This window comes from Terrapene carolina, unplaced genomic scaffold, assembly GCF_002925995.2.
Source record: "Terrapene carolina triunguis isolate 2854851 unplaced genomic scaffold, T_m_triunguis-2.0 Scaffold211, whole genome shotgun sequence".
Taxonomy (NCBI): domain Eukaryota; kingdom Metazoa; phylum Chordata; order Testudines; family Emydidae; genus Terrapene; species Terrapene triunguis.
The window spans coordinates 27,203,540-27,230,116 of NW_020664562.1; the positions used below are offsets into that span (position 1 = coordinate 27,203,540).

Consider the following 26,577-nt stretch of genomic DNA (forward strand, 5'->3'; position numbering starts at 1 on the left):
CATTTGGCTGGTTCTGAATTTAAGATAAGTTTTGTTTTGTTTTTTTGAAAATTTGTAATACTGACAATGAATTTTGGCAGTAGCAAGCTTGCTTATTATTGTCTGCATAAAGCATAAGAGTGAGAAGAGTATTTTTGAAATTCAAATTGTGACACACAGCAGTAAATCATGTCATGGAAAGTTATTCAAAAATTCTCAACACATTTTATCATTGTATTCCTTAGTAAGCCTTACAAGTAAAGTTGTAATTGGAATATTGAACACTGTACTGGTATATGTTGTCAAATGTACTTTGAACTTTTGCTGTTCTAGGAGTAAAAGATAGCTTAAGCCCAGATTTCAGACATATGATTGGTTTGTATATTTGGGCATGTGTATAATTTTTAAGAGTCTGCACTTCTGAGGATTGTAAGCTTTCCTAACTAATGCTAAAGGGCACACATTTCTGTGCAATGCTGGCAGTAACACAGATATTTTTGTTGTAGAAATAGAGTACTTGAATGTTCCATCTATTTAAATTGTTAGAGAGGAACAATTCCTTGTGCTGTTACTGGAAAATTGAGGATTTTAATGCAGCAATCAGATGTAGAAAACAAGCATTCCTAGCATATACTGTACTGGTTTAAATAAATATGTGACTTCGTGTAATGTCTAATTGCAAATGATACAAAATATAAATGTTCAAAATAGTAAATCTAATTATTTGGAGCAACGATAGCAGCAAGGAAAATAATGGAGCAAGGAAATTAATTAAAAAGCAAGTTGAAATAATTGCCTTTTTATTATATTATAGACAGAAATATACCGGTAGGTCTTCACATCAGAACCATTATTAAGATTTCCTTACTAAACAGGCAAAATCAATAAACATTACAATAGCTTTAAACAGAGGGCTTGTCTACACTGGGTCTTTTTAGTATGTGTATAGCTATGCTACTGTAACTGCACCGATGCAGCGTATGTACACTTGGGTTTTACACCAATACAGTAGCATCTGCACAAAACAAATCCTAGTGTAAACACCCAATATACGATACTCAATATAAGGATGGCTGAATTGTTGTTCACAGCTAATATTGAGTTCAAGTATGAAAATTGATGTGATCCTTGGCTTGTCCTTAAACAGTTCGTTTGTATTTTTATAAACTGTACACCATTTAAATATTGGTAATTTCTACACTGTGTTTTTCACAGTTTTTAAGCTACATGTGTAATGCACACTGAACAGGAGTGCTGGAAAATGTACTTCAGGGTTGTTTTTGCTACTTCAAAACTTCAACAAAATAGTGGTTTTTTTAGGAGTATGCCTAGTTAAATGTTCAATAGTTATAAATTCTCTAGATTTATTGTAAAACAATACTTCTTCAGCAAACATAATCGTTAAAGTAGTTAGCAAAAGTATTTTAAGTATTGGTTGTTCAAAAAGCATTAAATGCTGCCTGCATGCATTCTTTTACAGGTATTCATGAGGAAATAAAATGACTTTAATTAGAAGGAATCTGTTAATTATACTGTACAGACTTGATGCATGGCTACAGTAGAAATAAAGACTTGTTTTGCAAATCTGTGTGTTCATCTTGATCTTAGGTAGAGGGTACTTCACATTTACTTATTAAAATGCTGGACCCTGAATTTTACGTTTAATGTGAACTTTACATTAATGTAAAGTGCTGACATCCAAGTTAGAATAAATGTAATGAACAATCAACTTTGTAGTACTATGTAATTTATATGTCTGGTGTTATTCAGAAAAACTGCAATCTGTATTTAATTCAGTGAAAAACTCAAACCTTCAGATTGTATGTAAATAAAGGCACAAGCAAAACTTAAGTGTCATGAATCTAAATTACATAATTAGTTTTTTTTTTTCATTTTTATTGTACTTTGATAATAGGAATGCTCAAAAATGTTAACATTTTTAGAACATTGCTTTTTGGCTCAATAAACTTTTAAATGTAACTTCTTCCTAAGTACATTTTAACAGAGTGAACCCAGTCTTAAGTGACTGTTGTCTCTTTTTTGTTGTTTACAAAACATAATATGAAGAAATCTACAGTGACCATTGAAGTACTGATAAAATTGGTTGCTTAATGGAGTTTCTGATAAGTGGAGCAGAATTGTATTTGATTTAGGGCAGTACCTTTAAGACTAGAGGTTGCCTATAAAGCTGATCTGGGGTACAGGTTTCATTCTAATTGTACTACCAAAGCACTTTCATTTCTGAAGTAGTGTGTTAAGACATTGAAACACACAGAGCAACTTTACAACTTGATCAGTTTACATTTCAATTTCAGTGTTAGTCCTTCATTGTTTTACAAATGCCAACAATGTGGGTGAGATTTTAAAGAAGATATAAATGTCAAATGGAAATAGTATCTCAAACGTTTCTATACAAGTGCTATTAACATTAAACTCTGTTTGGGAGACTGAACCATTTTTTCTCAAGTACTTTCTATAGACTTGGACGCTAGACAGTTTTTTGGCAGCTTGAAATTACATCTCACTTAGGGCCTGATCCTGTGATGTGGTGGTCTTTCATTGGGAGCTGAGACCCTTTATCGGCTCTCAGAAGACACCTGACACCTTGCAGGATCTAGACCATAGTCAAGAATATCATGTGTGTCATGAGATATATTAACTTTAATATTGCACGTCTGTTACATGCTCATTATCGATAGGAGTGTCAGACTGACTGCTTCCCCACATTCTGTTTTGTTATGTGCATATTCTTGGAATGTGGAACAAGTACCAACGTGCTTGTACTATCATTTCCATTGCTATGTCAAAAGATATTTTTGTTTCTTTACTATGTGCCCACGTTGTCTTTTGATGGATTGAAATTAAGTTCATGATAGCACAGCATGTCTTTTGTCCTGTGGGACTAGATTTAGTGTGGATGGGACATGACAGCATATGTGTCTGTGTTTTATCAAAACTGGAAGAACGTTCTAAGCATCTCTTTTTCCTCTTTTAATAACAGATTTAATTGAAAATATTTACATATCCTCCACAAGCGGGAGAGAACTTAAAATTCTTATGGCCAGTGAAGTCCCTGAGCATAATCCACAGCTTGACAGCATCACAGTTTCTAAGAAACGTAACTGGCTACATCAGAGTACTCTAAAGGCCCCTAATCTGGAAGAAGAAAATATCTGTAAGAAAATGCAAGGAAATACTATCCATGTACCCAAATCGTCCAGTCCATTACCTGGACCTAAACTGCCACCAGTTCCTCCCAAATCACCTATAGGACAGGAATGTCCTGCAAGAACCTCTAGTTTTGTAACTGCTGTTCACCATTCTACAAACCCTTCAGTTTTGAGAAACTGTACTTTAGACTTCAGTGAGGATAATGATGCAGATGATGAAGGAGAAATATGGTACAACCCTATCCCTGAAGATGATGAGCCTGACTTCCCCAGAGTCCATTGTTTTACTGGGAAAAACTCTGTTAATTTGGACTCCCATACCACCAGTTTCAAGATGTTGCCTGGGAGTGACTTGATTAAAGTAATGGGGCACAATAAAGGCCTTCCATACTTCTCAGAATCTGCAGGAGACAATCAAATGGCTCAGGCCTGTGAAATTAATCAAGCAGATTCCATACATTCCACAGAGTATGTGCAGCTGCACAAGCAGAGTTTTGTGTGCAAGACTCAGAGTGCGACAGCAATAGAAGAGAGCCCTGCATTTAAATATTGTTCAGCAGGTAAGAAGGATATGGAATATATAGATGTTACACTCCTGTCTTTATTTTTATAGGAAAGTTAAACATTTGGGTTTTTTTTCTCTTCATTGTAAATATTTCTATAAAATTGATGGAAAGTTGATTATAAAATATGTAAGCCATAATTTTCAAAGTTGGGTACATAAAGTTAGGCACTTAATAAATGGCCTAACTTTCACAGGTGTTGAACACCCACAGCTCATGTTCATTTGAATAGGAAATGCGAGTGCTCAGCCCCTTGCGAAATCAGGCCATTTATCTATATTCCTAAATATGAGTTTAGGTGCCTAACTTTAGATAATCAAGTTTGAAAATTATGGTAATTATCTATAGTATTGTTTTTTGGAGCCTTTAAAACACATTTCTGCTCTGAACAGTGACTGTAAGACGGGGGTTCCACATTTTGTATGTATTGATGACTTCTTGATCAAATTTGCTCATCTCAGATATAAAAGATGTCCTTTTTTAACCCTGGTTACCAGCCCTTTGAATGGAGCCTGGAATCTGAAATCTAAACTGGTTCGTTATGGCTCACACCTTGCCAACCAATAAAAAGTTTACAGAGTGAGCTTGGTTAACATTTCTGTTGATGATGCACAAACACAACATATTTTGTTTTCTATGTCTTAGCCAATTCTAACCCAAGGTAGAACTTTAACTCTAGCTCTGTAACTACTTAATTTCCTCAGAAGTCTCTTGTATGGGATTTTTATCAAAGGCTTTCTGAACAGCCGTATACATGATATCAACCCCGTCTCCTTTATCTGCTATCTTGTTGACTCCCTCAAAAACTTCTAATAGATGGGAGAAGAACGGTTTTCTTTTAAAGAAATTGTGCTGGCTTGTCCCTATTTATCATGTTCATCAATGGTTATGTCTACGCTGTGATAAAAGACCTGCGGCTATCCTGTGTTAGCAGGCTCAGGCTGCGGGGCTAAAAAATTGCAGTGTAGATATTCAGGCTTGGGCTGGAGCCTGGGCCCAGGGACACTTCCCCCTCTCCCCCCAATTTTCCTCCTCCTTCCCCCCTCCTCCCCCCGCAGAGTCCCAGTCGAGGCTCCAGCCTGAGCCTGAACATCTACATGGCAATTTTTTAGCCCCACACTGAGCCCCCAAGCCCGAGTCAGCTGACCTAGGCCAGCTGCAGATCTTTTCTTGCAGTGTAGACATACCTTAAGCATTTTATACTCCAGTTTTAATTATTGTTTCAACTGAATATATAAATTCAGTATTATATTGAGGTTGGTGTCCGCCCCTAAAAAGGGATAACTTCTCATTGACAAGGTCAAGCAACTTGCTGACCTTGACTTGTAGTATCATATTGAGTGAGAGAGAGATGTGATCTGAGCACAGGAATGGGAGACAAGATACTCCTGAGTTCCAATTCCAGATTTGGTTCTGATGAACTTTGTCCCCTTGGACAAGTCACTTAATTTGTCATCCTCAGTTTCCCTGTATAAAATGGGCATATTAATGTCCATGTTGTGAAGATTAATTACTGTTTTTTGGTAAAAACTTTGCAAATAAAAAGTCTGCGTACTAAGTTATTTTGCCCAAGTGCCTAAGTCACTGTTGAAAATGGGATTTAGGAGACAAAGTCACCTAGGGTATATCTACACTGCTTTTAAAAAAAAAAAAAAAAAAAAGGCTGTGTCAGCAAGACTCAGAGCCCTGGTCTACAAGCTGGGGCTTGTGCTATAGCACCACAAATAGCAGTGTAGACATTCCCTGGAGCTGGAGCTTGGGCTCTGAAACTCATCCTGTTGCCCCTTAGGTCACATACAGATTTTACCCTCTATAACCAGCCATTTGTGCCATGATGTACTATCACATCTAGGAACCCACATTTTGTGCTTTTGTTTGGAAATATAGTGGAGGTAGGAGTGTGTGTGTGTATGTATGTGTGTGTTTAAGCTGCAAAATATATGTGAGGGTCTAGAATATTCAAGTTAAAATATTTTCTTTGTAGTCTGTATTAAATAACTGGTACTATTACATTTGGTTGCAAAATGTGACAGAATAAGCAGACCAGTGCAGGGAAGCCAAGTGTGCGCTTGCCCTACAAACTGTGTTTGATCCATTTAAGAGATTAATCTCTCAATACATATGTGATTCTCAGGAACATTAATAGGGGTCACTTGCTCCTTTTGAAGAACTAAACCCTTTTATGTATTAGGCAAAACTGGCTACAGTTTTTCATGTTGGAGAATCAAAGTTGTATCCCTTCAGATTAATTTGAGCTTTGAATGTATGTCTATAATGAAGTCTGGTAAAATTGATTATGGATTTCTCCTGTGAAGTTTACTCTGTATTGAGTTAATTAAACTATTTTAAAGCAGCTCTCTTCTTGTGTGCATTGAATAGTGATCGCATTGACTGGATTAATTGATGATGAAGTGGGTGCCTGCTGTTAAGTAATTGGCTTTATTGTGGAGGAGTAGTTAGTGCTTCTTTTAATCCAGTTAAGGTGTCTACAGTTATTTTCAGTCAAATTTAAAATGACAGCTCATTCAGACAAAATTACCACATGAAGGGCAGCACGTCCGATTTAACTTTATTTGTATTAGGGCAGAGTCTGAATTACACGAGCAATTGCTATGCAGTAGATCAATGTCTATATCTTCATTGACGAGAGTTACTGCTTGATGTATTTGAGTCTAATGCCCCATGACTGTTTAGCAAGTCTGCTTTTACCAGCAAGGAAGATGTCTGAGCAAAGGGTACTACTATAGGTTGAATACAAAAACAATGCTTTTTATCTGTTTTCCTAATAACATCATTGGTTTTTAGTGGGGTTTTTTTTTATGGTTAGGGTGTTCTTTTTATTAATGAGATATTGTTTTTATGACTGTTTTTCAGCAGAGATACCAATTGTTTTTGATTACTTTGTTTTAATTTCTTGAAAACGCTACAATGGTTTTGAAAACTATTCTTTAGTAAAACATAAACATTGGGATTTAATTACTTCTCAGCAGTCCTTCCAAACAGTGTACTGAATGGGCTTTTTCTTTAAATACTGTACCAGTGTCTTTGGGCCTAATCCTGTAGATTCTTGTTTGCTTTTAGTTCTCGCTCATACAAGTAGTTCCAGAATTAGTAGGATTACTCACTTATGTACTACTCATGTAAATAAGGATTTGCAAGTTAATTTCCTTGGTGCATAGTCCTGGCCATGCTTAATATTTTAACAGTTACTGAGATATAGAATTAGATACAAGTAAATCCAAATATTTAGTATTTTCCACAAAGCAAAATTGCAAATTTAAAATTCTTATAAAAGTACTTTTAATTCTTTATGATAAAGTAATCCATTCTAAAATAACCTAGATTTTAAATTAGACGTGAGTTGATGCTTTGGAATCTGTAGGAAAAAAGTTTTAGTGGATGCAAATAAAAAGTGTGCTTTTTTTACATGCATTTAAGGAGAAGTAGATATGATGTACAAACTGAAAAGTCCTTTTTTTCTAAACATTAGTATATACAAAATTCAAAATATAGAATTGTATAAAAATGAACCCAAACTGTACAGCTTATTCAGTGCTGAATAACCTGCAAAATGTTGAAAAATGACACCTCTTTATAATGGTTTGCATCACAGAATTGTAAAATGTTACTTTGGAAGATTTAGGCACAATTTTTGGTGGTGGTTTTTAATGTACTAGTATAATTGAAGCTGTGGTGTTGGGTCTTGGTCTACAAGAAATTAGAATAGCTACCTGTAAATGATGTTTCTTACTTGTAATGAGGGCCACAGATCCATGACATAGGATCTCTGTCTATGCAGCTTTGGAGGCAGGCCAAACCTGTCTGTCATTGGAGTCACACCTATCCTGCCACCTTTGAGAAACTGCCTTATTTTTGTCTGCTGCTTCAGCGCCTCCTTGCTGCAGGGCAGTTTAAAAAATGGCTTTAAATCTCCAGGCTGTCACCATCTGCCTTTGTTGGCAGAGGAGATTCCCTTTCTCCCCATAGTCCGTCCCTTCTCTTCACCCAAGCAGAGTGCAGCATGGCAGAGAAGGCTCAGAAGAGAGGGAAAGCCAGACACTGTGTCTAGTGCACCTCACTGCTGATTGAGTGCCTGCAGGGAGATCTGTGCCTGTTCTGTGGAGACTCAGGCCCCTCTCAAGCGGGTCTGTGCTCACATTGGGCCACTATAGAGATTCCTCTTATCCCTCCCTCCATTATTTCTTATCCAGCCCTCAGTAATTTTTCCATGAAGACTGAGCAGATTCAAAGCAGGCTTTTCAAGAGGCAAAGTAGTCAGGACAGTTACTGCCATAGATGGAAGCCTGGAGGGATAAAACTATCACACGGGATCAAGGACTGTTCAAGGATCTAGTCCAAACGAGAGCAAGCACAGTATAAGCTGGCAAGAGCTCAGGGCAATCTGATATGATCTCGAGGCTCTGCTCCCATGTCTGGGCTCTTCTCTTGTGCTGATCATGCCAGGCAAAATGTCTTATTTCAACAGAAAAGGACTGCTTTCTACGGTCCCTCAGAGAGAAGCTCACCTCCTGATGACTTGGGCAAAGGAGAGCCTGCAGTCAATTCTCTCCCTTTATGTCCAAGGGAAGATTGAAAGTTACAGCCAACTGGCTCAGCAGGCAAAAATTCGACAATCCCACATGGGAACTACACCGAGAGGTGTTCCATCAACTGGTTAAAGAATTTGGTCTCCCAACAAGGGCTCTGTTTGCCTCCCACTTGAATCACAAGGTTTATGTCTTTTCTTGCTGGCAGCATCACAAAGCTAAGGTAACAGATGTCTTGTCAGAAAGATTGACAAAACAGACTCTTACGTGCCTTTCCTCTCCTTCGCCAGAACGCTACAGAAGATCAGGCGAGAAGCTGAAGCACTAGTAATTTTGGTATCCCCATTCTGGTCAAGGAGGCATCAGTTCTCTGACCTACTTGACAGAATACAAAGACCTCCCATCTGCTATCCATCCAGAAAGGATATGATGGGAGGGATAGCTCAGTGGTTTGAGCATTGGCCTACTAAACCCAGGGTTGTGAGTTCAATCCTTGAGGGGGCCATTTAGGGATCTGGGGCAAAAATCTGTCTGGGGATTAGTCCTGCTTTGAGCAGGGGGTTGGACTAGATGACCTTCTGAGGTCCCTTCCAACCCTGATATTCTATGATACTACCAGGGTCAGTCATGCATCAGAATCCAGACAGTCTGAGCCTAGCTGCCTGGTTCTTGAACAGACCCTCTTAAGCCAACAAGGTTAGTCAGAGAGCTAATAGCCACACTTGTAGATTCCAGTAATAAATCTACTAACTCAGCGTATTCTAGGGCCTGGTTGAGGTTTACCATTGGTACCAGAACAAGGGTCTCACCCACACATCTGCAGATTCTTGAACTTCTTCAAGGTGGACTCAGGCTAGGTCATGCAGTTCAGACATTCAGAGGCCAGGTGGCTGCTTTGTCTAGCATCCTTAGTGCGGCAGACAAGTAATAGATTTTATCTTATCCAGATGTCCAGCATAGTGTGGGTGTGGTGAGATTTTGTTTGTTTCTTTGTTTGTTTGTTTATTTTGGAGCCGCATCTTTTCTTCCTCCTCCTGAAGTACAGAGAGTTCTTTTGTGGTCTCTTACCTGGTTCTTAGTGCCATTACAGGTCATCCTTTTGAATCAATTGTGAAAGTGTCTTAATTACTTTCTAACATGGCCTTTTTGATAGCCATCATGTTAGTTTGCAAACTGTCTGAGTTGGGACCTCTTTTCCTGGAACTTCATTGCTGCACCTTCTATAAAGAACGTGGTAATAAGAATCAACCCTGTTTTAATGTTGGAGATTAACCCCAGGTTCCATAGAACATAGGAAATTATCTTTCCATCCTTCTGTCCAGCTCCAATACCTTCCACAGAGAAACTGTGGCATACTTTGGATGTCTGCAGAGCTCTCAAAGTCTATGTTCATTGTATAGCTTACGTCAGAAGGACAAATGCTTTTTATGTTTTACTATCCAGTGTCAAAGGGTAAGCAAGCTTCAAAATCTTCCATTTCCAAGTGGCTAAGATATTGTATGTCAGAAGCATAAAAGTGTGTATATATAATGTAATTAATAAGGGCCCTACCAAATTCATGGCTGTAAAAAATTTGATCTCCCCCATGAAATCTGGCTATTGTAGGAGAGACCAGATTTCACAGAGTTGGGCAGCCGGAAAGCAGCAACTGCTGGCTGGAGCCCAGCACTGAAGGCAGCGCCGCTGCTGGAAGCAGCACAGAAGTGAATGCGGCATGGTATGGTATTGCTACCCTTACTACTTCTGCACTGCTCCTGGCGGTGGTGCTGCCTTCAGAGCTCGGTGCCTGGCCAGCAGCTGCCCAGCTCTGAAGGTGGCAGCACAGAAGTAAGGGTGGTAATACCATGACCCGCCTCCCACAGTAGGCTTGTGACCCTCCCACCACGACCCTGTTTGGGGTTGGAAACCCCACAGTTACAATACCATGAAACTTCAGATTTAAATATCTGAAACTGAAATTTATGATTTTTAAAATTCTATGACCGTGAAATTAACCAAAATGGACTGTGAATTTAGTAGGGCCCTAAATATAATATATAAATTTAAAAAAAAAAGGTTACTCCCAACTTCTAATAGCAGAGCTTTTTCCTCAGAGCTGTGGCAGCTTCATGGGCAGAAAGACCTCCCACAAGCAAAAGAGGAAAGCAGCCACCTGGTCATCTGTTCACACCTTCTCCAAATTCTACAAGCTGAACATGCTATTGTTGTCTGATGCTGCCTTCAGTACATGGGTACTCTTCACTGTAGTATCCCAGTAACTATTAAGAAAGGGTTACCCCTTTTTCCATCTGTATATGACTGTATATAGTCCCCACACACACAGTGGACATTGCTATGAAAATTCCAATGTCATGGATCTGTGGACCTCATTACGAATAAGAATAGGAAAATGTATCCCTTATCTGAAAATCTCCTTTTTTGGAGCAATGACGTCCACAGATCCATCCCTCCTTTGGCTGTTAATTGGGGAAAGAGATGGGATTATTAATTGGCACTCAGCTTCTTATACATTGAATATTTTGCTCTGCAGGAGGATTGTCGTGTTTAGTCTTAATGCTTAATTTTCCTTACCATGCATTTTGTTAGTTTGCCTAGGGCTATGGAACTGGCAGAGGGGGAGCCTCACCTAGCCTGCCACTGATTTGGTAGGTTTTGGTCTGCCTCCAAGGCTGCATACAGTGGAGACCCAATGTCATGTGGGCCTCATTCCTCTAAGTAATTACATTTTCAGGTAAGGCACAGATACATTTTCCTGTTCTCCATCTCTGTTATAACAGTATGGTGAAACTTCTGGGTCAGTCACTGATTGACTTTGGCAACATCTTCACTGCTTTAAAAAAAAAGGGGGTGGGGAGTTGTGTTTATACCAAGATAGCTGACTCAATGTAAAATCCTTGTGGGTAGTGACTGTAATACCAGGATAGCCTGGGATGCTGTAGAGAGGTCCTAGTGCTCTTTATTGATAGGACACCATCAATCTTGATGTGTTAAGCTTCACTCTATCCCCACAGCTCCCTGATAATTAAGGTAGTTGAACTCTGCAGAGGAAATGGGATTGTAACTGTCATCTTTTACTTGGGTGGTGCTAGAACAAAAGGAGAAGCCAAGTCAAGCAGAACAGAGGAAGTTGGACTTCAAGATCAGACGGGACCATCATGATCATCTAGTCTGATCTCCTGCACATTGCTGGCCACAGAACCTCACCCACCCACTCCTGTAGTAGACCCCTAACCTCTAGCTGAGTTACTGAAGTCCTCAAATGATGGTTTAAAGACTTCAAATTACAGAGAATTCACCATATTACACTAGTTTAAACCTGTAAGTGACTTGTGAAGAAAGTGTTACACCTCCTTCCAATAATTTACAGATAGAAGAGGGCTTCCTATCTCTTCTGTGTACTTGAAGCAGGTTTGTCAGAGCTTCTGAAGGTTGAGGGCCTAGTCATATGTGTATGTGAGGCATCAGTTGACAGTTCAGCCTTACAGGCAGAAAAGGCAAATAGACCCAGCAGCTTGAGTTGAAGTAGCGATGTTGTCCCTCTTTCTTGGTTTGTGATTTGTGCTAAATAACTCTTTTTATGACCTGGCTGTCACAAAGGAGTAGGAACTGCTTTTCCATCTTACACTGTGAAAGGAACAACAAGAACTGGGTCTGTCCGGGGACAGGGCGGGGTCAAAAGGGCACGCTTATAACTTATGTGAGGAAAGTGACTGATCCAGATGTTCCAGACTGGTGTATCAGAGCTGGAGAAGCATTAACATATGAAAAATTGGCAGCAAACTCATCCTAGTTTTGTAGATTTCGAACGTTCACGTTTGGCTAGTGAGCTAAACTGCTATTATACATCTGTTTCTTCCTCTAGTGAAATATTACTTAAGCTGTATGGTGCTCAGCAAAAAATCATTATTGTAATGGAAGAGCAGGCAGTTCAGCTGGTTTACTTGCATTATGTGCCTCTGGAGGCTCTAGTCACCACCTCTTTAATTATGGACTACTTAAAATAATTCACTCTTAGTCTATTGGGACAGCGGGTAGCTAGGATTGCTGAGTGGAGGGGTTTATCACAGCCTAGTTGCTATCAGAACACCAAGTCTCCTCTCTTTCAGGAAAGGTTTTTAACTCCTAATAAAAGCAGCAGGGGGAGATTTTTAAACCTGTAACAACCTCTCTACTCCCACACTTTGGGTCATCAGCAGGAATTGAGCCCAGAACTTTTAGCTAGATCTGATCGAAAAATGGTAGTTGTCATGGGGGAAAAAAAATTTAGTCCATAGGTTTAAAGAAGGAATAATTTTCGATTTATTTGAATTATTTGCAAACATTTAACGCTTACTTCCTTTTTTTAAAAAAATGGGATTTTTTTTTCCCTTCTGTCTCCTTTTCATTTTGCCAAAGTAGGCGGAAATTATAAGTTCCTTATTTCTTAACCAATGTTGTTCAAATTTGGGGAAGTGCACATTCTTCATTAGAGACTGCTTATAATTCTACTTTTTTACATCGAAACAGGTTTGGAGCTCTCTGAGCACAAAAAGACTTAATGGGCCAAATCTTCAGCTTGTGTAAATCAGTGTAGTCCTATTGACTTCAGTGGAGCTATGACACTTACAAGAGGAGAGGATCTGGCCAACATTTTTGTGTGTCTTATGACTTAAAAGAATATTGTGTGGGGTTTTTTGAATATCTTACACCAGAATTGCTTTTGTATGTGGATGGTTTTGTTTTGATTTGCTTATAAACATTCCAAAGTTCATCAGTAGGCTGAAAAAAAGCATGAGAAATCCAGATGTAAAGGAAAATTTGTTAGAAGCCACTGAAAAAAGCTTTCTTTCTTTCTTTCTTTCTTTCTTTCTTTCTTTCTTTCTAAAGAATGGTATGGTTTTAACTGTAGTGTGTGTACCACAAAGCTTTATATGAACTTAAACAGATGTTTTCAGAATTATATGTATCATACCTACTAAGATAAGTATTCCTGGAAAACTATAGGAAAAGGTTATACTGAACAGCAGTTTTAGTTCAGTAGTAGTTTCAGGTTTTCATTGGCGTTGGATGTTTGTTTTAAAATTGTAACAGACTGTTGGCCAGTTATCCATTCACCTTAACTCATTACTTATAAAAAAATTACATTTTTTTCTGGTAAATTTTAAAGCAAATGTTAAACCTTTAAAACTTCTGAAAATGGAGGAAAAACTTGCATGTAAGTCAGGACAATCAAATATTATGCCTTTAAAATAATACAACTTGTTGGCAATCAGTCTGACAGAGATTTATATAGAAAGACAAGGTGGCTGAGGTAATATCCTTTATTGGACCAACTTCTGTTGGTGAAAGAGAGAAGCTTTCAAGCTTCCAGAATCTGAAGAAGAGCTCTCTTCTCCAGGTTAAAGTGAGCTAACTTATTCCCTTAGGGCACAGTTGTGTAGATGTAATTTCATTAGGACTAACCTGCAGGACTGATGGACACTGATTCTGAATAAAAAGCTGAGATGAAAAGTAGCAATTCCCATGGGCTACTTGCCACTTGTCAGTTGTGAAATAGGCTTTATAACTTCGTTCAATCACATTATTGCACAAACCTAAACATTTGCTTTGTTAATCAGAGTCAATAAATAACTCATTGAGGTAATCACATACAATGCCAAGTCATTTTTGTTCAATATAGTGTCCTTCCAGGAAAACTTGCAACCAGTCTAATATAAAACTATAAATCTCTGAATTGAGTTGTTCTGCAAAAAACATCTTTTTCTCTCTCTCATGCTTATAAAGCCAACAAATAAAAGTGTATAAAGCTGATTTATGTAGAAAACGTAAGTAATGGCTTTCAATTTCATTATTTTAACTTGACTGTTTGCAAAAGTTCAAACTTACTGAAAAAGTCTAGTGTGTCGGGCAGTAAATTACAAAGCATTTTGTTTTTTTCATGGTGATGCCTTGGTAGTCATTTAAACAGCAGGTGCCTTGTAGATATCATTTCCTCCTGCCATCCTTCCTGCAGAATATTTTTTAAGTGTAACAGACATGATCATAAGATTCTGATTGGGTGGTAGTAGGAAATTAGGATTGAGTTTACATAAGAACATTCTATGATTTGTCATACTATAGGTAACCAGAAGCAGTTTATTTCCTTAAGCAATATTATATGAAAGCCATATAGAGTGATCTGTATTGCAGAGTAAAAAGTTGTTAGATTTAGACTGTAGTAAGGTTACATTTTGCAGATTGTTAAAAGCTGTTTAGTATACTGTTTTGAAAATCACGTGCATACCTTAGCAACTTTCTGGCTTTACTGGAAAAACATGTGGCTTAATACTCATTGAAATACCGGCCTGTATAATAGTTGACTGTTAAAGTTTCACTCAGCCACATATTTCATTTTAACTGCTCAGTGCTGAATACAGCAGAAGTTGGACACATAAAAGTCAGAATGTTAGATTGACTCTTCAGTTCTAATGAAACGGAGAGAAGCTTAATATGTTGGCTTGCTTTTCTAAGCCTGTGCCAGAGACTTCTGACAGGAAGGGAAGATTAATGTTAGCAGGCTAAAGCATGGTACTGCTTACTATAGAATGCTTCAGGCCAGCCCACCAGTGGGACTGTGCTGTGATTTGCAGTACAAGGAAAGGCTTTGTCCAGTTTTATCAAATGCCACATTTCTTACTAGCTCCTTGCCAGAAAAACACAGCAGGCATGCTAGAAAAAGTTCTTTCCCTGTAAGGAAACTATTTCAATGGGACACAACAACTGAGGAAGCAAGAAAATTCAAGAAAATTCTGCTGGAAAACAGATCTTATGCACTATTTTTCAGAACTGGAATTTTTTTTACTATCAGGAACCTTTTTGAACAAAAAAAATTGTATCTGTAAAAATTATCAGAATGATACTCAAATTAGTCCCCAAAAGTTAGTTTTTTGTAACTTCTGCAAAAACAAATTAAAAATAAGGTTTTAGTAAAATAGTGAAACTAGCCTATATGATTTCACTGTTCAAGCTGAGTGAAATGCATAAAATAAACTAACCTTGTAAATGGTGAAAAGTAAATCAGGTTAGCAGAGGGGAATTGTGAAGATCAATTAATGACTGTACAGTTATTTGGTTATGTGAAGTGCTATGAATTAAAGCTAAAAGCATTTTAAAAATCTAATGGTAGTAACAAAGGTGCAGACATTTTATTAAATATGACAGTGTGACTTACTGAGTATCCTTTGTAAGCAACGCTTGCTGATTTGCAGATTCTCCCAGTCCTGTATTAGCAAAGGATTGTAATTTGTGCTTGAAGTTTTGTCAATGGTTATGACCAAATATGCCAACTAGAGAAGTAAGTATATTAAAGAGGTTCAGTATGCACAGAAGCTATGTAACATCTAATCTTATATGGATCAGCATGCATTTTATTACCAAGATTTATAGTTAAAACTTTCCTGTTTTTGTAGTTGTAGAAAATAGAAGTTTAGGTTTTTTTTTTTTTTTTTTTTTTAGTATTCTGACCTCTTCCTGTTGTGGTGGGGTGGGAGGAAGGTGCACTTTGTACAGTCTTTCTGGTTGCCCATAGCTAGTGATCTTTTGTGAAGTGGTCTTAAATTCTCAGTGGCGACAGCTATGTTATCCAAACTGCAAAATGAATCTGGTAGTAGCTGCTACCAAGGAGGAACATAAATATTACAAGGGAGAAAAAAATGACTCAAAATGAAGAGACTGTCGATAAGCACTATGATCTCACTCCTGCTGATCAGCTTGAAATTACAGGGCCCAGTTCCCCTCTCGTGTGTACCCTAATTTTACTCTGATGTAACTCTGTAGTTTCAGTGGGATTACTGCTGATTGACACTGATGAAAATGAGAAGAAAATCCAATCTACTGTCTTTGAGACTGGTATTCCCTTCAACGTCCTGATTTCTGTCATAGGGTGAAGAGCATGTGTGCACTCAGCACAGAAAATTACAGGACACCTTTCTGGTGTATGCCTGCTAGCGTTCCTCATCAGCCTCCTCCCACTGTTAATATAGATTCATAGATTCATAGATTCTAGGACTGGAAGGGACCTCGAGAGGTCATCGAGTCCAGTCCCCTGCCCGCATGGCAGGACCAAATACTGTCTAGACCATCCCTGATAGACATTTATCTAACCTACTCTTAAATATCTCCAGAGATGGAGATTCCACAACCTCCCTAGGCAATTTATTCCAGTGTTTAACCACCCTGACAGTTAGGAACTTTTTCCTAATGTCCAACCTAGACCTCCCTTGCTGCAGTTTAAGCCCATTGCTTCTTGTTCTATCCTCAGAGGCTAAGGTGAACAAGTTTTCTCCCTCCTCCTTATGACACCCTTTTAGATACCTGAAAACTGCTATCATGTCCCCTCTCAGTCTTCTCTTTTCCAAACTAAACAAACCCAATTCTTTCAGCCTTGCTTCATAGGTCATGTTCTCAAGACCTTTAATCATTCTTGTTGCTCTTCTCTGGACCCTTTCCAATTTCTCCACATCTTTCTTGAAATGCGGTGCCCAGAACTGGACACAATACTCCAGCTGAGGCCTAACCAGAGCAGAGTAGAGCGGAAGAATGACTTCTCGTGTCTTGCTCACAACACACCTGTTAATACATCCCAGAATCACGTTTGCTTTTTTTGCAACAGCATCACACTGTTGACTCATATTTAGCTTGTGGTCCACTATAACCCCTAGATCCCTTTCTGCCGTACTCCTTCCTAGACAGTCTCTTCCCATTCTGTATGTGTGAAACTGATTTTTCCTTCCTAAGTGGAGCACTTTGCATTTGTCTTTGTTAAACTTCATCCTGTTTAACTCAGACCATTTCTCCAATTTGTCCAGATCATTTTGAATTATGACCCTGTCCTCCAAAGCAGTTGCTATCCCTCCCAGTTTGGTATCATCCGCAAACTTAATAAGCGTACTTTCTATGCCAATATCTAAGTCGTTAATGAAGATATTGAACAGAGCCGGTCCCAAAACAGACCCCTGCGGAACCCCACTCGTTATGCCTTTCCAGCAGGATTGGGAACCATTAATAACAACTCTCTGAGTACGGTTATCCAGCCAGTTATGCACCCACCTTATAGTAGCTCCATCTAAATTGTATTTGCCCAGTTTGTCGATAAGAATATCATGCGAGACCGTATCAAATGCCTTACTAAAGTCTAGGTATACCACATCCACAGCTTCTCCCTTATCCACAAGACTCGTTATCCTATCAAAGAAAGCTATCAGATTGGTTTGACATGATTTGTTCTTTACAAATCCATGCTGGCTGTTCCCTATCACCTTACCACCTTCCAAGTGTTTGCAGATGATTTCCTTAATTACTTGCTCCATTATCTTCCCTGGCACAGAAGTTAAATTAACTGGTCTGTAGTTTCCTGGGTTGTTTTTATTTCCCTTTTTATAGATGGGCACTATATTTGCCCTTTTCCAGTCTTCTGGAATCTCTCCCGTCTCCCATGATTTTCCAAAGATAATAGCTAGAGGCTCAGATACCTCCTCTATTAGCTCCTTGAGTATTCTAGGATGCATTTCATCAGGCCCTGGTGACTTGCAGGCATCTAACTTTTCTAAGTGATTTTTAACTTGTTCTTTTTTTATTTTATCTGCTAAACCTACCCCCTTCCCATTAGCATTCACTATGTTAGGCATTCCTTCAGACTTCTCGGTGAAGACTGAAACAAAGAAGTCATTAAGCATCTCTGCCATTTCCAAGTTTCCTGTTACTGTTTCTCCCTCTTCACTAAGCAGTGGGCCTACCCTGTCTTTGGTCTTCCTCTTGCTTCTAATGTATTGATAAAAAGTCTTCTTGTTTCCCTTTATTCCCGTAGCTAGTCTGAGCTCATTTTGTGCCTTTGCCTTTCTAATCTTGCCCCTGCATTCCTGTGTTGTTTGCCTATATTCATCCTTTGTAATCTGTCCTAGTTTCCATTTTTTATATGACTCCTTTTTATTTTTTAGATCATGCAAGATCTCGTGGTTAAGCCAAGGTGGTCTTTTGCCACATTTTCTATCTTTCCTAACCAGCGGAATAGCTTGCTTTTGGGCCCTTAATAGTGTCCCTTTGAAAAACTGCCAACTCTCCTCAGTTGTTTTTCCCCTCAGTCTTGATTCCCATGGGACCTTACCTATCAGCTCTCTGAGCTTACCAAAATCCGCCTTCCTGAAATCCATTGTCTCTATTTTGCTGTTCTCCTTTCTACCCTTCCTTAGAATTGCAAACTCTATGATTTCATGATCACTTTCACCCAAGCTGCCTTCTACTTTCAAATTCTCAACGAGTTCCTCCCTATTTGTTAAAATCAAGTCTAGAACAGCTTCCCCCCTAGTAGCTTTTTCAACCTTCTGAAATAAAAAGTTGTCTGCAATGCAGTCCAAGAATTTGTTGGATAGTCTGTGCCCCGCTGTGTTATTTTCCCAACATATATCCGGATAGTTGAAGTCCCCCATCACCACCAAATCTTGGGCTTTGGATGATTTTTTTAGTTGTTTAAAAAAAGCCTCATCCTCAATATGATGGAAGGCTTTTATTCTTCAGCAAAGTGTCAGTTGGTGTGACTTGTTTAAGCCTTGGGAAACTAGCTATTTCACAGGTGAAGGTCACCTGGGAACTGCCTAACTTCCAAGTCTGTTTTGGGGGCATTGTGCCAAGAAAGAGGAAAGTGTTTTTGGCAGCTAAGAGGCAGGGCAACTTGGGACTCTTGGGAGGAATGAAACCTGAGAGGCTGTAAAAATAGTAAACCCAATAATAATGGGGCATTTCAATTATCCCCATATTGACTGGATACATGTCACCTCAGAATGGGATGCAGAGTTAAAGTTTCTTGACACCATAAATGACTGCATCTTGGCGCAGTTAGTCCTGGAACCCACAAGAGGAAACGCAATTCTTGATTTTTAGTTCTAAATGGAGCATAGGATCTTGTCCAAGAGGTGAATATAGCTGAGCCACTAGGTAATAGCAACAATAATTTAATTAAATTTAACATCCCTGGGGCAGGGGAGGGGGAGACACATACAAAAGAAGCCCACCAAAGTAGTATTTAACTTCAGAAAGGGGAACTACACAAAAATGAGGAAGCTAGTTAAACAGAAATTAAAAGGTACAGTCTCAAAAGTGAAATGCCTGCAAGCTACATAGAAACTTTTTAAAAATACCCTAATAGAGGCTCAAATTAAATGTATATCCCATATTAAAAAACATAGTAAGAGGACCAAAAAAGTGCCATCATGGCTAAACAACAAAGTAAAAGAAGCGAATAGAGGCAAAAAGGCATCCTTTAAAAATTGGAAGTTAAATCCTACTGAGGAAAATAGAAAGGAGCATAAACTCTTGCAAGTCAAATGCAAAAGTATAATTAGGCAGGCCAAAAAAGAATTTGAAGAGCAACTAGCCGAAGACTCAAAAACTAACAGCAAAAAATGTTTAAGTGCATTAGAAGCAGGAAGTCTGCTAAACAATCAGTGAGGCCACTGGATGATCGAGGTGCTAAAGAAGTACTCAAAGAAGACAAGGCCATTGTAGAGAAACTAAATGAATTCTTTGTATCAGTCTCCACTGCAGAGGATGAGACATTCTTTTCAGGTGACAAATCTGAAGAACTGTCCCAGATTGAGGTGTCATTAGAGGAGGTTTTGGAACAAATTGATAAATTAAACTGTAATAAGTCACCAGGACCAGATGGTATTCTCCCAAGATTTCTGAAGGAACTCAAATGTGAAATTGTAGAACTACTAACTGTGGAATGTAACTTATCATTTAAATCAGCTTCTGTACCGGATGACTGGAGGATAGCTAATGTGATAGCAATTTTTTAAAAAAGCTCCAGAGGTGCTCCTGGCAATTTCAGGCCAGTAAGCCTAATTTCAGTACCAGGCAAATTGGTTGAAACTGTAGTAAAAAACAGAATTATCAGACATATAGGTAAACATCATTTTCTGGGGAAGAGTCAACCTGGCTTTTGTAAAGGGAAATCATGTCTCAAAGAATTCGAAGATTGGTGAGGGTGTCAACTAACATGTGGACAAGAGTGATCCAGTGGATATAGTGTACTAGGACTTCCAGACAGCCTTTGACATGGTCCCTCACCAAAGGCTTTTAACCAAAGTAAGCAGTCATGGGATAAGAGGGAAGGTCCTCTCCTGGATCAGTAACTGGTTAACAGATAGGAAACAAAGGGTAGAAATAAATGCTCAATTATGGAGAGAGGTAAATAGTGGTGTCCCCCAGGGGTTGGTACTGGGATGAGTGCTGTTCAACATATTCATAAAGGATCTGGAAAAGGGAGTAAACATTGAGGTGGCAAAATTTGCAGATGATACAAATTTACTCCAGATAGTTAAGTCCAAAGCTGACTGTCAAGAGTTACAAAGGGATCTCACTAAATTGGGTGACTAGGCAACAAAATGGCAGATGAAATTCAGTGTTGATAAATGCTAAGTAATGCACACTGAAAGACATAATCCCAAGTATACATACAAAATGATGGTCTAAATTAGCTGTTACCACTCAAGAAAGAGATCTTGGAGTCATTGTGGATAGTTCTCTGAAAACATAAACTTAATGTGCAGCAGCAGTCAAAAAAGCTAACAATGTTGGGAACCATTAGGGAAGGGAGAGATATGACAGAAAATATCATAATGCCTCTCTATAAATCCATGGTATGCCCACATGTTGAATACCGAGTGCAGATCTGGTTGCCCAATCTGGATAAAGATATTGGAATTGGAAAAGGTACAGAGAAGGGCAACAAAAATGATTTGGAGTATGGAACAGCTTCTGTAGGAGGAAAGATTAAAAAGACTGGGACTTTTCAGCTTGGATAATGGATGAGTAAGAGAGGATATGATAGAGGTCTATAAAATCTTGACTGGTGTGGAGAAAGTGAATAAGGAAATATGATTTATGCCTTCACATAACACAAGAACTAGGGGTCACCCAATTAAATTAATATGCAGCAGGTTTAAAACAAACAAAAAAGGAAGTACTTCTTTACACAATGCACAGTCAGTCTGTGGATCTCTTTGCCAGGGATTGTTGTGAAGGCCAAAACTATAACAGGGTTCAAAAAAGAACTAGATAAGTTCATGGAGGATAGGTCCATCAATGGCTTTAGCCCAGATGTTCCGGGATGCAACACCATGGTCTCAGAGTCCCTAGCCTCTCTTTGCCGTTGTTGGGAGTGGATGACGGGATGGATCACTCGATCACCTTTTCTCTTAATTCCCTCTGGGGCACCTGGCACTGGCCGTTGTTGGAAGACAGGATACTGGGCTAAATGGACCATTGGTCTGACCCAGTATGGCTGTTCATATGTGCATTCAATCTCCTCCTTGTCATTGCAGAGTGAGGGGGGCAGAGTAGCTGCCAAGAGAAAGGTGTACTTAGGGCCATTTGCCTGTAGTGGAATAGTGTTCTGATACTCACTGAGAGGGAGGGGGAGACAATGGAACAGGGTTCTCAGCTGCAGTGATAGAGGCAGGGCTCTTATGAGAAGAAGAAGAAAGATGTGTGCACTGAGGAGGATTCCTCTGTAGTACTTCATTGCAGAGCACTGCAGGCTGTATGCTCTCCTGAGCAGTCTAAGGGGAAGTGGCAGTACTCAAAGGAAAGAGTATCTGTAGTGTTCCACAGTCTTCCCATCTAAACTCATGGCTACCTGGCATCTGTACCCTGCTGAAGCAGTCAAGTCAGCTTGTGTGAGGACACATTGTACAAACAGATGGAGTACTACACAGGTATGTGGGATGAGTGAATTGTTTATATGTTGTTTGCACCAATTCTGTTTTGTTAGGCAAAGCCTCAATAGAATGGGAAGAATCAAGCTTCTGACTGTCCTCTGCCAACTTTTGGCTGAAAAAGTCAGCAAAGTGCAGAAATACTTATGTTTGTTTAAGTGATGCACAATATTTGTCTAAGTAGATCCCATATTTATTGAATATTGACAGACTAACTTCTTCCATAGTTCACAATTTTTTGTTGCTGCTAACTGCTGTTAATGGGCAACTTTAAAAATGCATTCCTATTTTGTTTTTGTTTTTTTTTTCTTTTAAAGGATCTGGAATCGTACCTGCAAACAAGGCTGAGGCAGGAGCGACAGAAATTTCTCCTCCAAGTCCTAATCCTTTGAAAAAAGGAGGATCAATTAATTGGCCTTTCCCTGATAAAATAAAATCTCCTAGAACTGTGAGAAAACTTTCAATGAAAATGAAAAAATTGCCAGAACTCAGCAGGAAGCTGAGCATCAAAGGAACCTCAAGCTCTAATAGTTCAGATAATCCTTCTTCCTTGCTGAAAGGTGACTGTCAGGATACAAGCCATGCCACATCTTTACCATCTTCTGGAAATGCAACAGCAGCTGCTAGCAGGAATGTTATAAGTCGCTATCATCTTGACAGTAGTGTATCGTCACAACACGGCTACAAAAAGAAAAGCAGTGGGAGTTCCAAATCCTCCAGTAAAGGTGGTTATCTCAGTGATGGAGACTCTCCTGAACTTATAGCAAAATCGGGTAAACACGGTTCTGTAAGCAGGTTTGGGAAAGGAAAAGAGACCCTTCCAAGTAACAACAATAAAACTGAAATAGACATTGATGCTTTTAGACATTACAGCTTTTCTGATCAACCCAAATGTTCCCAATACATATCCGGACTCATGAGTGTTCACTTCTATGGTGCTGAAGATTTGAAACCGCCGCGGATGGACTCAAAAGATGTCTTTTGTGCAATTCAGGTAGATTCAGTAAACAAAGCAAGAACAGCCTTGCTTACATGCAGGACGACTTTTTTAGATATGGACCACACTTTCAACATAGAAATTGAAAATGCCCAGCACTTAAAACTAGTGGTCTTCAGCTGGGAGCCTACCCCACGGAAAAATCGTGTTTGCTGTCACGGAACAGTGGTTCTCCCCACTCTTTTTCGAGTGACAAAGACGCATCAGCTGGCTGTCAAACTGGAGCCCAGAGGGCTTATTTATGTCAAACTGACTCTCATAGAACAGTGGGAGAATTCTCTTGATGGTCTAGTTGCAGATCGAGAGCCAGTGATATTTGGAGTAGATGCTCGAAAAGTTGTTGAGAAGGAAAATGTGGGCTTGATGGTACCGCTTCTGATGCAGAAATGTATTGTGGAGATTGAAAAGAGAGGCTGCCAGGTACTGTAAACTCTTTAAAAAATTCTCCTATATCATGTGGCTGAATTTCCTTTTGCACTGTTATGTTTAGAATTTGAGCAGCGAGCAAGGCAATACAGTAAGTATGTTTCCCACAGTGTGTCTTTTTTTTCTTTGCTTCTCCTTTTATTTGGTCTCATCACTTTATTGCTGTCAGTGTGTAAATTTCTCCCCTTGCTCATTGTAACGTGGTGAGGAACAGTAAGGCTGGGTGAACCCAGCATTTTCAGCTGCTTCAGACCCAGTGGTGTGTTAGGACAATGGGAACATAAATAAAACTGTAGATTATGGCACTTGGAGTAACTCCTCAGTTAAGGCAGCGTTGGGGTTAGGACTCACCACTTCCTGACTTCCAACCAATGGCTCATTCCACAAGACCATTTCTGCTGCATACATGTTGAAAAGATATAAAATTCCCAAACACCCACAATTCAGGCATTGTGCCATCTAAAATAAAGTTATTTGCTATCATCCTGGCAAAACTTCAGTTTAGCAAATGCATTCACAAGCCAAAATGTGAAGGATCGACTCTGATTTGTCCCTTAGCCTTTCCTTTATTTATGCTGCTATACATAACACGTCTGCCTTTAAGCACAAGCTACTGCTTGGGAAGCCCCCAAACAGACTAAAAACTTCTCAGGCCAAGTCTGATCTACCCCTCTGGCAGTTGGACAAAAAGGAGACAGAACTCTCATTGTCTTCCTCCACACACACACCCTTCCTTTTTCTTTCTTTCTTTCCCACTTCTCTCTCCCTTCCTTCATGGGGGGACCCCAAAATTGTAAGATAAACTCTGAAATCTAGTAGTGTCATGCAGTGTCTTTTGTTCATCTTGTATAGTTTATGGTTGATAAGTCTAGTGGTTGTAAAATGTGTTAAAAGGATCATGATATCTTCATCTTCCAGTAACACTTCCAATTGTAGATGCTGAAAAAAATGTGAAAGTAAGGAAGGTGCACAGTTCTCATGGCAGACTTCTCCTCTGGCCAATTTAATTGAAGTTAGCAGAACAACTTTCACATAGTGCTCCATAACATGTGTGAGGCCTGGGAGCCTTTGACACACCCTTTCATTCAAGGTGTGCGCTTCTGTTTGATGAACCCTGCAATTCAGAAGTAGCCACACCCCCTGGTTTGTTACATTTTAAAAATTGTGCCATTTTTGGTGATTGGTTCTGGGCCAAATGGTTTCACCACTCCCATTTTTGACTTTGATCATGCAACTCCGATTTTACCACAGCACTTGCTTGTTAGGATCTAGTCATGCAGATGATATTGGGCAATCAAGACATTACTGATCATTGAACAATTAGGATCTGAATTGTCTTCAGGTGCCTGGTGCTTCTAAGCATGAAATGTAATTTTTCAACCTGTACAAACAAGACTGAGAACATTAAATGTACAGTGCATGTTAATTTCACATTTGACTATCTATACATGAAACTTCTTGGGTTTCTTACTGAACTACACAGAATGTAAGTTTGTGTTTCTGCTAATGTCACTGGTGTCTGGATGATTTAACAAGCTGTGATAGTAAAACCTTATGGCTAATAGTTGAGTGTTTGTCTAATATCTGCATATACATTTCTAATTTCTGCTTTCAGTTATATGGATGTAACATCCATTGCCTTAATTTCTTAACTCTTCATGTACATCAGTGAGCCTTGGATCCAGGTAACTTATTTGACCATTAGCATATGTCCCTTTTTATAAGCCATCATATATAATATAGGACTCCTGGGTTCTAGTCTCTGCTCTGCTCATGACTCATGTAGCCTTAGACCAGTGTTTCCCAAACTTGGGACGCCGCTTGCGTAGGGAAAGCTCCTGGCAGGCCGGGTCAGTTTGTTTACCTGCCCCGTCCGCCGGTTCGGCCGATCGCAGCTCCCAGTGGCCGCGGTTCGCCGCTCCAGGCCAATGGGAGCTGCTGGAAGCGGCAGCCAGTACGTCCCTCGGCCCGCACCGCTTCCAGCAGCTCCCATTGGCCTGGAGCAGTGAACCACTGCCAGTGGGAGCCATGATCGGCCGAAGCAGGTAAACAAGTCAGTTTACCAGTCAGTAAAATAGGGATCAAAATAACTCTCTCACTGTTAGAGGTGGTTTTAGGTTTAGTTCTTTAACGTTTGAGAAGTGTATGGAGAATGGGTGTTACCAAAATACAAAGTTGTTTTTAAAATGATAAATATATCAAGTTAGAGCGTGTAGAAGTATATGCGCCAAATACTCTTCTATGCATGATAATCGTGTATAGATACCATTCCCATGTACCTGAATGTGTTAGATAACTTTAGGAAATATAACCTCCTGCTTTGTATAAAAGTGTTCATATAACTTGAAACAATGTATATGTTGGCATAATATCTTAACACTTCTCAAATTTGTTTTTTGGTTACCTGATGCTAGAGTACATTTGTTGTCTCTTGATACCCCAGTGGATATGATATCAAATATAATTAAATATTGGTAATGATATAGTTAACTGCTGTGAAAGCAAGTGTGTCAATACTAAATTACTCACTTAACAAAATAAAATCGAAATAATTTCATTGTAAATTGATTTACAGCATATCCTTGTTTCTTAATGTGCATAATCTGTGGCCATGTTTCACAGGTACGAAGCTTGTTTACTGAAGGGCCTATTAATCATCAATAGACTAATATCTGTAGATTTACCTTACAAAGTCCAAGACCAATTTTCTAATCCAAATTATTTTCTGCTTACGCTCAAAGGAGTTAACGTATTAGGAATTAAACAGTTACGCTAGCACAAAAGTGGTGAGCTGAACAAGCAGAGTAGCAAGAGGGTTGCAGTTTCACCTGCACAGCTTTGCATTATTCATTGAGATTACACCCACTCATCAGTGGTTATAAAGAGTAAATGTGATTAGAGTTCTAGTTTGTGTATCACAACAGAAGAAAATGAGTGTGGAAGTTGTTTTTTTAAAGAAGCCACTAGAAAGTGAGCAGCAAAGAGCACTTAGATTAATGTAAAGACTTGATATTTTTTTTTCCATTTTGTATTACAGTTTATTGTTCTAGTTCTCCTTTACAAATTATTATAAAAAATCATTGAAGTTGATTAGGACATTATTCCCATTCCTTGTCAATAAAAAGGGTTTGTGTGTGGGTGTGTAACAATGAATAGTCTTTTGGG

At 39.1% G+C, this 26,577-nt stretch overlaps 1 protein-coding gene across 2 annotated transcripts in view; it reads left to right on the top strand.

The window, feature by feature from the left end:
• LOC113405012 (rho GTPase-activating protein SYDE2-like) overlaps positions 1–26,577 on the top strand; it is a 51,038-nt gene that overhangs the window by 4,113 nt on the left and 20,348 nt on the right. For both annotated transcript variants that reach the window (XM_026655851.2, XM_026655852.2), the window contains exons 2-3: positions 2,981–3,709; positions 22,307–23,406. In XM_026655851.2, coding sequence (XP_026511636.1) covers positions 2,981–3,709; positions 22,307–23,406 — 1,829 coding nt within the window. The remainder of the gene's footprint in view (positions 1–2,980; positions 3,710–22,306; positions 23,407–26,577) is intronic.